The sequence below is a fragment of the Neolamprologus multifasciatus genome, chromosome 18, assembly GCF_963576455.1.
Source record: "Neolamprologus multifasciatus chromosome 18, fNeoMul1.2, whole genome shotgun sequence".
Classification (NCBI taxonomy): Eukaryota; Metazoa; Chordata; class Actinopteri; order Cichliformes; family Cichlidae; genus Neolamprologus; species Neolamprologus multifasciatus.
This window is the reverse complement of record NC_140456.1, coordinates 772,026-789,631: the sequence shown is the minus strand read 5'-3', so window position 1 is coordinate 789,631 and position 17,606 is coordinate 772,026. Positions and strand designations below refer to the sequence as shown.

The 17,606-nt window shown below is 33.1% G+C and overlaps 1 protein-coding gene across 22 annotated transcripts in view; it reads left to right on the top strand.

Annotated features, from left to right (window-relative positions):
• The window catches only part of LOC146496887 (M1-specific T cell receptor alpha chain-like), a 69,136-nt gene that overhangs the window by 29,189 nt on the left and 22,341 nt on the right, over window positions 1-17,606 (top strand). The window contains exons 1-2 of one of the 22 annotated variants that reach the window (XM_085141020.1): window positions 2,111-4,031; window positions 4,368-6,501. The exons of 16 other annotated variants lie outside the window; for them this stretch is intronic. In XM_085141020.1, the coding sequence (XP_084997146.1) occupies window positions 6,405-6,501 (97 nt within the window). In that variant the 5' untranslated portion in view covers window positions 2,111-4,031; window positions 4,368-6,404. Of the gene's footprint in view, window positions 1-2,110; window positions 4,062-4,239; window positions 6,502-6,541; window positions 7,253-7,332; window positions 8,211-8,246; window positions 9,133-13,183; window positions 15,602-17,606 lie in introns of those variants that run through there. 5 more of the 22 variants (XM_085141021.1, XM_085141025.1, XM_085141019.1 and 2 more) reach the window with 5 other exon arrangements.

Here is a 17,606-nt window from a genome sequence, read left to right as displayed (position 1 = left end):
TCACTGATAAACAAAGTTCACCAGTGCTCAGTTTGTGTTGCGAAGCTTCGTGCTGTGTGAATGCTGGAACTAAGATGATATTTGGGAGTGGGACCAGATTAATTATTGAACCCAGTAAGTACACACCAAAATATTCTAAGTAATTAAATTTGTGAGTTTATATGCACAAAACATCATGTTGTATAATAGGAGACAAAAATCTGTAGACAGTGAAATTAAGTAATTAAGTAATTATATGCAGTGGAACATATCGTATGTATTTATATTTAAATTGAATCATCTTTAAACACAGTGCATGCTGATGAACTGAGTGATTAAAACCTAATTATACGTGAATCATGAGCAGCATCATCAGTGTAATCATGTGAGGTCCAATAACAGAGCAAAATGTAAAAACATGTGAGAGGATCTCGATGATTTAATCTGAATATGAATGTTTAGAGTTCAGCTTTGCTGAGTTTGTGTTATGGAGCTTCTTGTTGTGTGACTGTAAATCAGAATAAGATCTTCTTTGGGAGAGGAATCACACTGACTGTTGAATCCAGTGAGTAAAACAAATATTTCATATAAATCATAAACTATATCACACCTTATTCTGACTGAACACAGTGTTCATGTTAAAGCTTTAACATCTCATCTGAGTTTTATCAAAAGTACAATAAAAACAATCATTTGACTCTTATCTTAATACAGAATTTAATGATATAAAAATAACTAATTTTAGTATCAGCTGTACATCATAAATCTAAACTTGCAGATTTTCACAGTAGTTATTTTAATGAAAACATCAACGTGAAACAAAACATGAAAATCCTGTTTAGTTTAGCTGTTTGTGTTACTGAGCTTCCTGCTGTGTGAGTGTTGGTGGAACTAAGATGACATTTGGACGAGGAAGCAGATTGATGATTGAATCCAGTGAGTACTGTTATTGATTATAATCAGTGTTAAAATGACAACTGTAAACATGAAATAATTAAAATAACAACGTAATCACTGGAACACAAACAAAACCTCAGTTCACTTTAAAATGCTACATACATGTGATATATTTGATTTTATAATAACAAATCTGCAAATGCATTTGAATATTGAATAATCTGACACAGTTCATGTGACAAAATGCAAATCACATGTTTCCTTTTATGGACTCACGTCAGCAAGTCACACATATGAGATATAATGAGCTCTTTGAAAACAAACATTTCCAGTTATTTGGTGTCAGTGTTAGAGACTCTGAAGGCTAACGACTGTTCTGCTACACTGAACGCTTGTAACATAAAAACAACAACAACAATAGTAGAAGATAAAAATCAACAGCACTCAGCTAAAATATTATATTATATAATAACTCGTAAGACAATAAATTCAGTAAGAGATATTTTTTATGAGCTTCCTGAGTTGAGTCAAAGTCAGTGGTGAGTTTGTGTTGTGGGTCTTTATGTTGTGTGACATCTAGCAGTGGATTCAAGCTTATCTTTGGAAGTGGAACCAGATTACTGATTGAACCCAGTAAGTACTGCTATTGATAAATAATAATAAGTTACAGTTTGTTAAGGAAAGGTTGCTATAAAAATACAAACAAATAAAACTTTATTTTAAACTTATATTAGCTGAATATTCTTCACCAGTCTCACATGTTGAGTTTGAGTTTGTGTAACAGAGTTTCACTGTGTGTGACTCAAAATGTAAAGCTCATCTTTGGACGTGGAACCAGATTAACCATCCAAACCTGTAAGTTTATTGTTCATGTATCTGAGTGCAAATAAACAATAATAATCTAATAAGCAACAAAAGGATAGCTGCAAACTCTCTGACCTTCAATTGTTTTGTAGAAACTGAAAAGTGATTAAAACGCAAAACTAATGTTTAAGTTTAAGTTCGCACTAAACTGAACAATTTTACATCAATTTGACAGAAAAACCAAACAGCTCATCAGAGTTTATTTTCTGAATGGAGTTTGATTGAGTTTATGTGCTGCAGCGTCATGCTGTGTGAATGCTGGAGGTGGTTATAAGATCATTTTTGGAAGTGGAACCAGATTAACCACTGAACCCAGTAAGTGCTGATATATGTTTTAATGGTTCAGCACGAAATATTCTTAGAAATTGTTTTTACCTTTCAAAAAACAAACAAAAAACAATTTGAAGTAACTTGAATGGAAAAAATATAATGTTTGAAAATCATTTTATAAATAATTGAGTAAATAAGTCAGCAGTGTGTTTAAAGAAGGATGAGTTAGAAGTTAGTTGAGTCTTTTCATTCAAATGGTTTTAACTGTGTTTGGCTCCAGTCAGTTACTGGTTTGTGTGCTGGTGCGTGTTGTTGTGTGACTAATTCAAACCGGAATAAGCTGATCTTTGGAAGAGGGATCAGACTAACAGCTGAGCCCAGTAAGTGCTTTGACATCAATTATAATTATTATTTATATTATTATAGAGATGTCTCTGAAAGCAGCACTGAGTGCAGTTTATCTGTAAGAAATTCAAACCATTGTTAACATCAGTTAAGTACATTTACCTTTACTGTAGAAACACTTTAGTACAATTGCTTTTCATGAAACTGGTTACTGTTACCGGTTTCTATGTGTTTGGTTCAGTTCCTTACTGGGACTTTGTGTAATGGGGGTTCATGCTGTGTGACAACTGGTGCAAATCAGTATAAGCTCTTCTTTGGCAGTGGGACCCGGCTAAACACTGAAGCCAGTAAGTTTTCATATTAATAATAATAATAACCAGTAACATAACTCTGTTGTTAGGTGGAAAACACAATGTCATCGTATTTACAGGATAAAGTATAGTGACTCATATATATTATAAAGGTTTTACTAAATGGATTTGCATTAATCTTTGGATTAAAAAAGCTAAATAAATATATGAAATTATTATTTTTTAAATAACACTAAAATAGATCCACAGCTAATTTATTTGATGGAGTTCATGTTGGGTTAAAACTATAAATAATTGTGAATCACACACTTCATAATACAAAATCTAAAAAAGCTCAGATCTTAATATGAAAAATTTAATTTTCTATATTCTGCAAATACGGATCACAGAGTTTATGTTATGAAGCTTCATGCTGTGTGAATACTGGCATTGCTTATAGGATCTTGTTTGGGAGTGGGACCAGATTAATCACTGAAACCAGTAAGTAATTATATGCAGTGGAACATGATTTTATTTATATTTATATTTAAATATGGATCATCTTTAAACACAGTGCTGATGAACTGATTCATAAAAATCTAATTATACGTGAATCATGAGCAGCATCATCAGTGTAATCATGTGAGGTCAAATCACACAGCAAAATGTAAAAACATGTGATGATTAAATCAAATCTGAATATGAATGTTTAGAGTTAACGTCTCAGCAGCTCAGTCCTGTGCTCAGTTTGTGTTGTGGAGCTTCTTGTTGTGTGACTGCTACAAGTCAGAATAAGATCTTCTTTGGGAGAGGAATCACACTGACTGTTGAATCCCGTGAGTACAAAAGTGTTTGATATAAATCACAAACTAAACCTTACTTTTTTAGAGTTACATACTAAATCAGAAAAACTAAAAATAGACGTTTAAAGCTTCAGTAAATGTGAATAACATATTTAACACTGACTGAACATAAAAACCATCAGTACACCAGTAATACCAGTTACATAAATATATATGCAATAATGATGGCTTGATGGCAACACTTTGTGTTGTGGAGCTTCGTGCTGTGTGAATGCTGGAGCTGGAACTAAGATGATGTTTGGGAGTGGGACCAGATTAATTATTGAACCCAGTAAGTACACACCAAAATATTCTAAGTAATTAAATTTGTGAGTTTATATGCACAAAACATCATGTTGTATAATAAGAGACAAAAATCTGTAGACAGTGAAATTAAGTAATTAAGTAATTATATGCAGTGGAACATATCGTATGTATTTATATTTAAATATAGATCATCTTTAAACACAGTGCATGCTGATGAACTGATTAAAACCTAATTATACGTGAATCATGAGCAGCATCATCAGTGTAATCATGTGAGGTCCAATAACAGAGCAAAATGTAAAAACATGTGAGAGGATCTCGATGATTTAATCTGAATATTAATGTTCAGAGTTAACGTCTCAGTTCTGATCTTCAGCTTTGCTGAGTTTATGTTATGAAGCTTCATGTTGTGTGAATACTGGCAATGCTAATAGGATCGTCTTTGGGAGTGGGACCAGATTAATCATTGAAACCAGTAAGTATTTATATGCAGTGGAGCATGATTTTATTTATATTTAAACACAGTGCTGATGAACTGATTCATTAAAACCTAATATATGTGAATCATATCTTCAGTATAATCTTTTTACTTTAATGCACATTTTCATGTGAGGTCAAATACACAGCAAAATGTAAAAACAGGTGATGATTAAATCAAATCTGAATATGAATGTTTAGAGTTAACGTCTCAGCAGCTCAGTCCTGTGCTCAGTTTGTGTTGTGGAGCTTCTTGTTGTGTGACTGCTACAAGTCAGTACAAGATCTTCTTTGGGAGAGGAATCACACTGACTGTTGAATCCAGTGAGTACAAAAGTGTTTAATATAAATCACAAACTAAACCTGACGTTTTTAGAGTTACATACTAAATCAGAAATACTAAAAATAGACGTTTAAAGCTTCAGTAAATGTGAATAACATATTTAACACTGACTGAACATAAAAACCATCAGTATACCAGTAATACCAGTTACGTAAATATATATGCATTAATGATGGCAGTAATTTTAATAAACAAATGTCTTAAATGAGACAAAATCACTGCTGATAAACGAAGTTCACCAGTGCTCAGTTTGTGTTGCGAAGCTTCGTGCTGTGTGAATGCTGGAGCTAAGATGATGTTTGGGAGTGGGACCAGATTAATGATTGAACCCAGTAAGTACACACCAAAATATTCTAAGTAATTAAATTTGTGAGTTTATATGCACAAAACATCATGTTGTATAATAAGAGACAGAAATCTGTAGACAGTGAAATTAAGTAATTATATGCAGTGGAACATATCGTATGTATTTATATTTAAATATGGATCAGCAGTGCATGCTGATGAACTGAGTGATTAAAACCTAATTATACGTGAATCATGAGCAGCATCATCAGTGTAATCATGTGAGGTCAAATAACAGAGCAAAATGTAAAAACATGTGAGAGGATCTCGATGATTTAATCTGAATATTAATGTTTAGAGTTTAGCTTTGCTGAGTTTGTGTTATGGAGCTTCTTGTTGTGTGACTGTAAATCAGAATAAGATCTTCTTTGGGAGAGGAATCACACTGACTGTTGAATCCAGTGAGTAAAACAAATATTTCATATAAATCATAAACTATATCACACCTTATTCTGACTGAACACAGTGTTCATGTTAAAGCTTTAACGTCTCATCTGAGTTTTATCAAAAGTACAATAAAAACAGTTTGACTCTTATCTTTGACCTGAATACAGAATTTAATGATATAAAAATAACTAATTTTAGTATCAGCTGTACATCATAAATCTAAACTTGCAGATTTTTACAGTAGTTATTTTAATGAAAACATCAACGTGAAACAAAACATGAAAATCCTGTTTAGTTTAGCTGTTTGTGTTACTGAGCTTCCTGCTGTGTGAGTGTTGGTGCAGCTAAGATGACATTTGGACGAGGAAGCAGATTGATGATTGAATCCAGTGAGTACTGTTATTGATTATAATCAGTGTTAAAATGACAACTGTAAACATGAAATAATTAAAATAACAACGTAATCACTGGAACACAAACAAAACCTCAGTTCACTTTAAAACTCTACATACATGTGATATATTTGATTTTATAATAACAAATCTGCAAATGCATTTGAATATTGAATAATCTGACACAGTTCATGTGACAAAAATGCAAATCACATGTTTCCTTTTATGGACTCACGTCAGCAAGTCACACATATGAGATATAATGAGCTCTTTGAAAACAAACATTTCCAATTATTTGGTGTCAGTGTTAGAGACTCTGAAGGCTAACGACTGTTCTGCTACACTGAACGCTTGTAACATGAAAACAACAACAACTATAGAAGATAAAAATCAACAGCACTCAGCTAAAATATTTATGTAAACTCGTAAGACAATAAATTCAGTAAGAGATATTTTTTATGAGCTTCCTGAGTCAAAGTCAGTGGTGAGTTTGTGTTGTGGGTCTTTATGTTGTGTGACATCTAGCAGTGGATACAAGCTGATCTTTGGAAGTGGAACCAGATTAACTGTTGAACCCAGTAAGTACTGCTATTGATAAATAATAATAAGCAAATACAGTTTGTTAAGGAAAGGTTGCTATAAAAATACAAACAAATAAAACCTTATTTCAAACTTTTATTAGCTGAATATTCTTCACCAGTCTCACATGTTGAGTTTGAGTTTGTGTAACAGAGTTTCACTGTGTGTGACTCAAAATGTAAAGCTCATCTTTGGACGTGGAACCAGATTAACCATCCAAACCTGTAAGTTTATTGTTCATGTATCTGAGTGCAAATAAACAATAATAATCTAATAAGCAACAATAGGATAGCTGCAAACTCTCTGACCTTCAATTGTTTTGTAGAAACTGAAAAGTGATTAAAATGTAAAAGTAATGTTTAAGTTTAAGTTTGCACTAAACTGAACAATTTTACATCAATTTGACAAAAAAAACAAACACTCTGACAAAAAGCTCATCAGAGTTTATTTTCTGAATGGAGTTTGATTGAGTTTGTGTGAGGGAGCGTCATGCTGTGTGAATGCTGGCTTACAGAAACTTACCTTTGGAAGAGGAACCAGACTAAATATTGAACAAAGTAAGTAAAAAGTAAACATTTAGAATCATATTTTTAATACAAAAGCAGGTTACGCAGGAAATTCCCTAAAGATGAAGCAGATCTGTCAGTGTCAGTGTCTGAAAGGCTGAAATTTGAACATTTGTCAATTTAAAAAGAAATCTTACCCAAAGCACATTTACTTTGAAATAAGACACAAAGATAAGATACAAAATAAAAGTGGATGTTATGACTTTACACAGTATTTCTACTAAATATAGATGCATAATATCATATAAATACAGTTTTGACATATCCTCACTCTGAGAGGAGAAAAAGCATTTCTAAAGGCGTCTGATGTTACATCACAGTTTATGTGCTGCAGCGTCATGTTGTGTGAATGCTGGAGGTGGTTATAAGATCACTTTTGGAAGTGGAACCAGATTAACCACTGAACCCAGTAAGTGCTGATATATGTTTTAATGGTTTAGCATGAAATATGCTTAGAATTTGTTTTTACCTTTCAAACAAACAAACAAACAAACAAACAAACACAAACCAAAGTAGCCCAGTTGGTGTGTAGTTGTGGTATTATAATAATCATTTTTAAAAGTTACAATTTGAAGTAACTTGAATGGAAAAAATATAATGTTTGAAAATCATTTTATAAATAATTGAGTAAATAAGTCAGCAGTGTGTTTAGGATGAGTTAGAAGTTAGTTGAGTCTTTTCATTCAAATGGTTTTAACTGTGTTTGGCTCCAGTCAGTTACTGGTTTGTGTGCTGGTGTGTGTTGTTGTGTGACTAATTCAAACCAGAATAAGCTGATCTTTGGAAGAGGGATCAGACTAACTGCTGAGCCCAGTAAGTGCTTTGACATCGATTATAATTATTATTTATATTATTATAGAGATGTCTCTGAAAGCAGCACTGAGTGCAGTTTATCTGTAATACATTCAAACCATTGTTAACATCAGTTAAGTACATTTACCTTTACTGTAGAAACACTTTAGTACAATTGCTTTTCATGAAACTGGTTACTGTTACTGGTTTCTATGTGTTTGGTTCAGTTCCTTACTGGGACTTTGTGTAATGGGGGTTCATGCTGTGTGACAACTGGTGCAAATCAGTACAAGATATTCTTTGGCAGTGGGACCCGGCTAAGCACTGAAGCCAGTAAGTTTTCATATTAATAATAATAACAGTAAAACCTTATAACAGTAACATAACACTGTTGTTAGGTGGAAAACACAATGTCATCGTATTTGCAGGATAAAGTATAGTCACTCATATATTATAAAGGTTTTACTAAATGGATTTGCATTAATCTTTGGATTAAATAAATATATGAAATTATTATTTTTTAAATAACACTAAAATAGATCCACAGATAATTTATTTGATGGAGTTCATGTTGGGTTAAAACTATAAATACTTTTTTTTTTTTTTTGGAGTGTGAATCACACACTTCATAATACAAAATCTAAAAAAGCTCACATCTTAATATGAAAAATTAAATTTTCTATATTCTGCAAATACGGATCACAGAGTTTATGTTATGAAGCTTCATGCTGTGTGAATACTGGCATTGCTAATAGGATCTTGTTTGGGAGTGGGACCAGATTAATCACTGAAACCAGTAAGTAATTATATGCAGTGGAGCATGATTTTATTTATATTTATATTTAAATATGGATCATCTTTAAACACAGTGCATGCTGATGAACTGATTCATAAAAACCTAATTATACGTGGATCATGAGCAGCATCATCAGTGTAATCATGTGAGGTCAAATAACAGAGCAAAATGTAAAAACATGTGAGAGGATCTCGATGATTTAATCTGAATATGAATGTTTAGAGTTTAGCTTTGCTGAGTTTGTGTTATGGAGCTTCTTGTTGTGTGACTGGTGCGAATCAGAATAAGATCTTCTTTGGGAGAGGAATCACACTGACTGTTGAATCCAGTGAGTAAGACAAATATTTCATATAAATCATAAACTATATCACACCTTATTCTGACTGAACACAGTGTTCATGTTAAAGCTTTAACGTCTCATCTGAGTTTTATCAAAAGTAAATAAAAACAGTTTGACTCTTATCTTTGACCTGAAATTAGAATTTAATGATATAAAAATAACTAATTTTGTATCAGCTGTACATCATAAATCTAAACTTGCAGGTTTTTACAGTAGTTACTTTAATGAAAACATCAACGTGAAACAAAACATGAAAATCCTGTTTAGTTTAGCTGTTTGTGTTACTGAGCTTCCTGCTGTGTGAGTGTTGGTGCAGCTAAGATGACATTTGGACGAGGAAGCAGATTGATGATTGAACCCAGTGAGTACTGTTATTGATTATAATCAGTGTTAAAATGACAACTGTAAACATGAAATAATTAAAATAACGTAATCACTGGAACACAAACAAAACCTCAGTTCACTTTAAAATGCTACATACATGTGATATATTTGATTTTATAATAACAAATCTGCAAATGCATTTGAATATTGAATAATCTGACACAGTTCATGTGACAAAATGCAAATCACATGTTTCCTTTTATGGACTCACGTCAGCAAGTCACACATATGAGATATAATGAGCTCTTTGAAACAAACATTTCCAGTTATTTAGTGTCAGTGTTAGAGACTCTGAAGGCTAACGACTGTTCTGCTACACTGAACGCTTGTAACATGAAAACAACAACAACAATAGTAGAAGATAAAAATCAACAGCACTCAGCTAAAATATTTATGTAAACTCGTAAGACAATAAATTCAGTAAGAGATATTTTTTATGATCTTCCTGAGTTGAGTCAAAGTCAGTGGTGAGTTTGTGTTGTGGGTCTTTATGTTGTGTGACGAGTGGCAGTGGATACAAGCTGATCTTTGGAAGTGGAACCAGATTAACTGTTGAACCAAGTGAGTAAAGCACTGACTGAATATGAAGCTGAGAGACTGAAAATGTCAGTAAATTAGAATATATGGTTTTGTGTTCAGGCGCTAAAAGTCAGGATAAGATCTTCTCTGGAAGTGGAACTAAAACTATCATTGAAACCATTTGAATTCTGATATTTATGAAAAGCAGGGTTAATATAGCTCTCACCAAACCAGAAATATATAACACTGTTGTCAAGCGGAAAACTTCAAAACATCCCATTTTCACAAATTAAGAGTTTTTGTTGGATCTACATGATGCTGTGGTGTAATAACAGCTCAGAGCTAATAAAGGTTTACGTTGATTGAGAAGTACTAATCTATTAATAACAGGAGAAGCTAAAATGAGCGTTCTTTAGAAATAATCTGAAATACAAAATGAATAAAGCTCAAATCTTAATATTAGAAATTTGCTTTCCTTTATTTTACAAAGATATAAGTGGATCACAGTTGGTCACATGCAGAGTTTATGTTATGAAGCTTCATGCTGTGTGAATACTGGCAATGCTAATAAGGTCTTCTTTGGGAGTGGGACCAGACTAATCACTGAAACCAGTAAGTATTTATATGCAGTGGAGCATGATTTTATTTATATTTATATTTAAACACAGTGCTGATGAACTGATTCATTAAAACCTAATATATGTGAATCATATCTTCAGTATAATCTTTTTACTTTAATGCACATTTTCATGTGAGGTCAAAAACACAGCAAAATGTAAAAACATGTGATGATTAAATCAAATCTGAATATGAATGTTTAGAGTTAACATCTCAGCAGCTCAGTCCTGTGCTGAGTTTGTGTTGTGGAGCTTCTTGTTGTGTGACTGGTGCAAATCAGAATAAGATCTTCTTTGGGAGAGGAGTCACACTGACTGTTGAATCCCGTGAGTACAAAAGTGTTTAATATAAATCACAAACTAAACTTTACTTTTTTAGAGTTACATACTAAATAAGAAATACTAAAAATAGACGTTTAATGCTTCAGTAAATGAGAATAACATGTTTAACACTGACTGAACATAAAAACCATCAGTATACCAGTAATACCAGTTACGTAAATATATATGCAATAATGATGGCAGTGTTTTTAATAAACAAATGTCTTAAATGAGACAAAATCACTGTTGATAAACGAAGTTCACGAGTGCTCAGTTTGTGTTGCGAAGCTTCGTGCTGTGTGAATGCTGGAGCTGGAACTAAGATGATGTTTGGGAGTGGGACCAGATTAATTATTGAACCCAGTAAGTACACACCAAAATATTCTAAGTAATTAAATTTGTGAGTTTATATGCACAAAACATCATGTTGTATAATAGGAGACAAAAATCTGTAGACAGTGAAATTAAGTAATTATATGCAGTGGAACATATTGTATTTATATTTATATTTAAATATGGATCATCTTTAAACACAGTGCATGCTGATGAACTGATTCATAAAAACCTAATTATACGTGAATCATGAGCAGCATCATCAGTGTAATCATGTGAGGTCAAATAACAGAGCAAAATGTAAAAACATGTGAGAGGATCTCGATGATTTAATCTGAATATTAATGTTTAGAGTTTAGCTCTGCTGAGTTTGTGTTGTGGAGCTTCTTGTTGTGTGACTGCTACAAATCAGAATAAGATCTTCTTTGGGAGAGGAATCACACTGACTGTTGAATCCCGTGAGTACAAAAGTGTTTAATATAAATCACAAACTAAACTTTACTTATTGATTATAAATACTAATTATAAAGCACAACTTAACTGTATTTAACAAATCAATATGATTAATTTGGTAAATGTTGAGAAATAATTCGTAGCATTTATATCAACATGCAAGAGCATAACTGAGTGGAGTCAAAATTAGTGGTGAGTTTGTGTTGTGGGTCTTTGTGTTGTTTGGACAGAGGAGCAAATTAGAACGCAGGCGTCCTGATGTTGTGTTTGTCTTCATGTTGTGTGACTATTTGTCTGTAACGACACACTGTTTGGACAGAGGTCCAGGTGTAGCAGTTTAAATTACATCACATGTAAATTAACAGAAGGCTGCTGAGTTTGTGTTGAAGGCCTTCGTGCTGTGTGAATGATGGCAGTCGAACAAAGCTAATGTTTGGAAGTGGAACCAGATTAACCATTGAACCCAGTAAGTATCATGATGAAGTGTTTTACTTAAAAGCAAAAACTCAAGAACAGTAAGAATAAAATGAACAAATCTAGAAAAATCACGTCAGAAACATTTAAAAAAGACAAAATTTAAGAATTAATATATATTTGTTGCTTAAAAAACAAGATGAATAATAATTATCAGCTGTAAAAAATGTGCTTTTTAAAGTGGAGTTTAGCCCCATTATTCAATGAGTTTGTGTGCTGGGGCTTCTCATTGTGTGAATGCTGCTAATAAGATCATCTTTGGACGCGGAGCCAGATTAACCGTTAATCCAAGTAAGTCTTAGTAGTTTATGTTATGCTAGATGTTGATGAGAAAAGGTTTAAATTAACTTCAGAAATCCACTGATTGAAAAACTATGATTATGAATATTTGAGGATTCAGTCTCAACATGTTTGTCAAATCAACACAAATGAACAATGTGAAACCGTTCAGTGCAGCGCTGCATCCGCTGACAGAATAGTCTTTATGGTTACTGAAAGACTTTTTACTTTTAAAAACAAAATCACACATCTGCATAATGTGTTTAAACAACCACAGCAGAAGAATAACTGTCATAAAATAAAATAAGATTAAGATTAAGTCGAGATAAATTATGTTGGGACGTTACAAACCTGCATCTCTAAAGTAGAAGGAGAAAAATAGACACTAATTAAGAATGAACGTATATTTGTTTCTTAGAAAAGAGCATCGAACAGTGTAATTATTAATGAAAAAGTTCTTTATCAAAATTCAGTTACCCAGTGTTTCCCAAACTGTTACCCAGTTTGTGTACTGGGGCGTCATGCTGTGTGAATGTTGCTAATAAGATCATCTTTGGACGAGGAACCAGATTAACTATTAATCCAAGTAAGTGTTTAAATAAACGTCATATTAGACAACAGTAGCAGCAAATATTGTCGTTCACATTAATTTAATCAATCTGTGATGAACAGGGATGAAAGTGATTAACAGGATTATAAAACTGACAAATCAAAGAAACATAAACAGACTGAATATGTGAATATTGATAAATATGGTTGTTTGACAGAAATCAGGGGAAATGATGTAACTACTGCTGTGTTGTCTTTGTTATTCAAATACATGAACTAAGAATTCCTGTATTCAGTAAAGAAAACAACACAGTGCTGCACATCAGATTTACACTAAACAGAATTTATATGTTAATAACTGTTCTGGTTAGTTTGATCACAGCTGAGGTTTGTGGGATGGAGCTGTGTGCTGTGTGACTGTTAGTGGTGGGAATAAGATCACCTTTGGAAGTGGAACCAGATTAATTGTTGAATCCTGTAAGTATTAAAAGCAATATAAGACATTAAATGTATGAATTTAAATGGACAATGGCAGCGATGCTCATTAAACCATCATAGAGTAAAGAAATATTCAGTAATACTTTCATCACATAAATACGTGTACGAAGGATGAATCAATGCCATGTTAATACTATGAAAATAACAGAGCATCATTTTTCTCATAAAATAGTCATTTAAAGAGAAAATTATCAAATATGAAATTCAACATTAGCACGACTCAGTGTCAGGTTGTGTTATGGAGTTTCATGCTGTGTGAATTCTGGTGCAGCTAAGGTGACATTTGGAAGTGGAAGCAGATTAACGATTGAACCCAGTGAGTAATGATGATGTTTTAATGATAATTAATGATATTAATTATGATCAGAGTTCAAATGAGAACTGTAAATATTTTTAAACAGCTGGAAACAAAGAAAAACAGCTCAGAGTAAAACTGCCATATAAACAACATGTAGAGTATTTAATGGGTCATTTTATTAAGAAATTAAGCATTTTAATAATTTTAACTATTAATTAATATTTAATAATTATACAAACATACGTTGCCAATGTTGTGAATTTATTCTGATAACATTGGCATTGGCCCATGAAAAGAAATCACTCAATCAAAAAGGAAATAATACAAAACATGTTGATGAACCATTGAACCCAGTCAGTGCTGAGTTTGTGTTGTGGGTCCTCCTGTTGTGTGAAGGACGGTGCTGGAGTTAAGCTAATGTTTGGAACTGGAACCAGACTAACTGTGGAACCCAGTAAGTACAGAGCACACTGTTGTTTTCATATGAAAAACGTGCGTATGTGGAGCTGATTCAGATAATTTATCATTTGAAAGCCAAAGATATGTAGACAGTTGATCAAATTGGCATAAAATAAGAATAAAATAAGAATAAAATAAGAATAAAATAAGAATAAAGTTAAGGAGAATGGTGTGTAGCCAGAAACCTGCAATTCTGCCAAACAGTGATTTAATCTTTCAACATGAATCATTGGAGACGTTTGTGTTGTGAAGTTCTTCATTGTGTGACTGGAGGAGGTGGATATAAGATAATGTTTGGGAAGGGAACCAGATTAACCATTGAAACCAGTAAGTAATATAAGTAAAGTTGTTTTTTTAACAAATCGTCACTATATTAGGATACAAACTAACAATGAAATAATAAAACAGAAAAAGTGTGATTGAATCTGAACTCCAGGTTCAGCTCCTGGCTCTGGGTCACTGCTCAGAGTCTGAACTGTGTGTGAAATGTTTGCTGTGGAGCTTTCAGTCTGTTTCACTCATTTTCTCAATTTATGAGCGTAAAAGTTTAAAAAGACTTTTTTACAGCTCAGTTTTTCTGAAAATGCTTCCATAATAATTACACATATTCATAATGAACTTTCTGCCTTAAATTACATTATTTTACAATATCAACAACTTTTATTCAGACGAGTCAGATGAATTAATAACATGAGCGGCGTCACTGTTAGTTGTGTAGAGTTTGTGTAGAGGTGTTTCCTGTTGTGTGTATACTGGAAACAAGCTCGTCTTTGGGTCGGGAACCAGGCTGAACGTTGAAGCCAGTAAGTCCAGTTTGAATTCAAAATGAACGAAATATTCAAACATGTGATTATTCACGCAGCAACTTCCTGTTTTCTAATAATAAGTCCGGCGGACGACACAAAATAGGAGCCGTTTTTCTGTCGCCCTGTTCTCTCATTTATTACTGTTTGTTTCACCTCTCGTTGGATATTTCTAACTCAGACTTAAATATCTAATAACACAAATTTAAATCCTGAAACTGTGTCAGAGTTATTGTTGAGGGAAGCTGCACCGTGTGACTGCAAACCAACAAATACTTTTTGCTGAGGGAACTCAGCTTCATGTTGATTTGTGTGAGTATGATTCACTGTAATCCTCAGGAACCGTCTGACTGTACGTCACACAGTTATAACTGATTAATAATACATTTTAATTGAATATATATTTCTTCTAGATTTATACATGCATGCTTTTATAGCTGCAGTTATTGTTGTGATGATTTGAACTGTGTGACTACTTCCTCAAACTGGAAAATCATGTTTGGAAAGGGAGTGGAGCTGACTGTGGGGAGCAGTGAGTATCAAACAAAGATCGTTTTTCTTCATCGACTCGTGTCAGCGAGTCACAAACGCAAGATGTAAAAAAAACAAAAACATTTCCAGTTATTTGGTCTCAATATTAATAATCGATTAAGGCTCAATAATATATTGTTAACATAAAAAACACAACCAGCTTGTAATGACATCAGTTATATGAGATTTTATCTTCCTGAGACGACTCGGAGTCTGTGTGGAGTTTGTGTTGTGGGTCTTCCTGTTGTGTGAAGGACGGTGGTGGAGTTAAGCTAATGTTTGGAACTGGAACCAAACTGACTGTGGAACCCAGTAAGTACAAAGCACACTGTTGTTTTCATATGAAAAACATGCGTATGTGGAACTGATTCAATAAATGTTAGGCTTATGTACTTTTATTTTGAAAATCGTCAGTCTTTAGATAATAAGATAGTCTTTAGAAACAAGAGAGAATTTTAACTCTTTTAGTTTGACAGAAATAAACAGATTAAACATTACAGCGCGTTAATATTAGACCAGCCTAACAGAAGTAAAATGATAACTAATGCACAGCAGTGCTGAGTTTGTGTTGTGGGTCTTCCTGTTGTGTGAAGGATGGTGGTGGATTTAAGCTAATGTTTGGAAAGGGAACCAGATTAACCATTGAAACCAGTAAGTTCTCTGATCCTGACCACAGATATGTTATATCCTTAGAAGCCAGTGACACATGTGGTTTATTAAAAACCAATATTTTAATTTTTAGTATTAATTTCTATTTATTTCTTAGCAAACAGGAGCATTAGGAAATTCAAAGGAGAAGAAACAGTGTTTCTTGTTGCAGTTACTCAGTGTTCAGTTTGTGTGTTCGGGCTTCATGTTGTGTGAACGTTGTTGGTCAGATCATCTTTGGACAGGAGCCAGATTAACCGTTAATCCAAGTAAGTGATCAAGAGTAAAAGTATTGTTTGGATCGTTAATAATGACTCGTGATAATCAAGCTGACGAGGTTGATTGTATGAAGCGTCGACACTGAAGTTTTCAGTCTGAGCCCAACGAGACGTTTGTGCTGTGGAGCTTCATGTTGTGTGAATGTTGGATACAAGATGTTGTTTGGAGGAGGAACCAGATTAGTCGTGGAAACCTGTAAGTGATGAATTCAAATCAATATTCAGGGAATCAAAGAAAGTCAGACCACGATTCAGCGTTCTCTGTGGAACCAAAGTAAAGTTCATTTATCAGTAACATCGTTGCCATGGGGATTGTTTTAAAGAAGCACAGACAATGATTAACATGATGATTTAATGAGAGTTGATTGAAATATTTGAATATATTTGTGCTTCATGAGTCCACCTCAGCAGCGTTGGGTTTTAGCTCTGGCTCTTTGAACTGTGTGAATGTTAATAAGATCATTTTTGGAGGAGGCACAAAGCTACATGTTGCTGCCAGTAAGTTCAATTTAATCTTAAGGTTATTTGGTGTCATTAGTGTACATGTGATTAAATATATCACATATATAAATGTTTAAAGTAGAAGGAAAGTCAGCTTCTGTGAAACTCCGTCACTGAAAAATCAACCCTGAGGATTCAAACAGAAACTCAAACAATGTTTAAATAGTTTCCAAACATGAAGAATGAGAACGATGATGGATGTTTAAAGGACTCTGCTAGTTTTTGTTCTGTGGGTCAAACACGTGAGTCTGACCGGCCAAACTCCATCAGCCTCACGTAATATACACGTTAACATATATCACTTTAATATTTCATCATTTATTATTAAGTGAAATGAAATCTCCAGAGTTCTGTTCTTTAGAAATGCAAAATCTTCAACTGCAGATTTGCAAAGATATAAAAAGATCCATCATGAAATTCAAAGGTTAAACATATATTTTCAATTTATTTATGATGTTATTTGGTGTTCTGGATGACGTCAGCTCTGTCACTGTGAGTTTGTGTTTCTTATTGTGTGGATAACAGAAACAACAAGCTCGTCTTTGGAACAGGGATCAGACTGAACACTGAAACCAGTAAGACCAGTACAATAAACCACGATCAGAATAAAATGAATATAATGATGATGCACTTTACGCTGATAAAAATTAAATAATGAAACAATTTTTATAAATGTTAATCTCAGTGACTTTAACGTCCGATCCTAATGATTTAAACTAACTTTGATAACAAAATCAACGTTCTGTGAAGTTTTATATTTTATATTTTATCATTTTTATTAACTGAATTTTCACTGGTAAATTTTAACAAGTAAAATTGTTCAGTCTGTCAGTAAAGTTTTAAAATCTATACGTCGATATATGTTACACAGACAACTGTAGCTCTGTTTG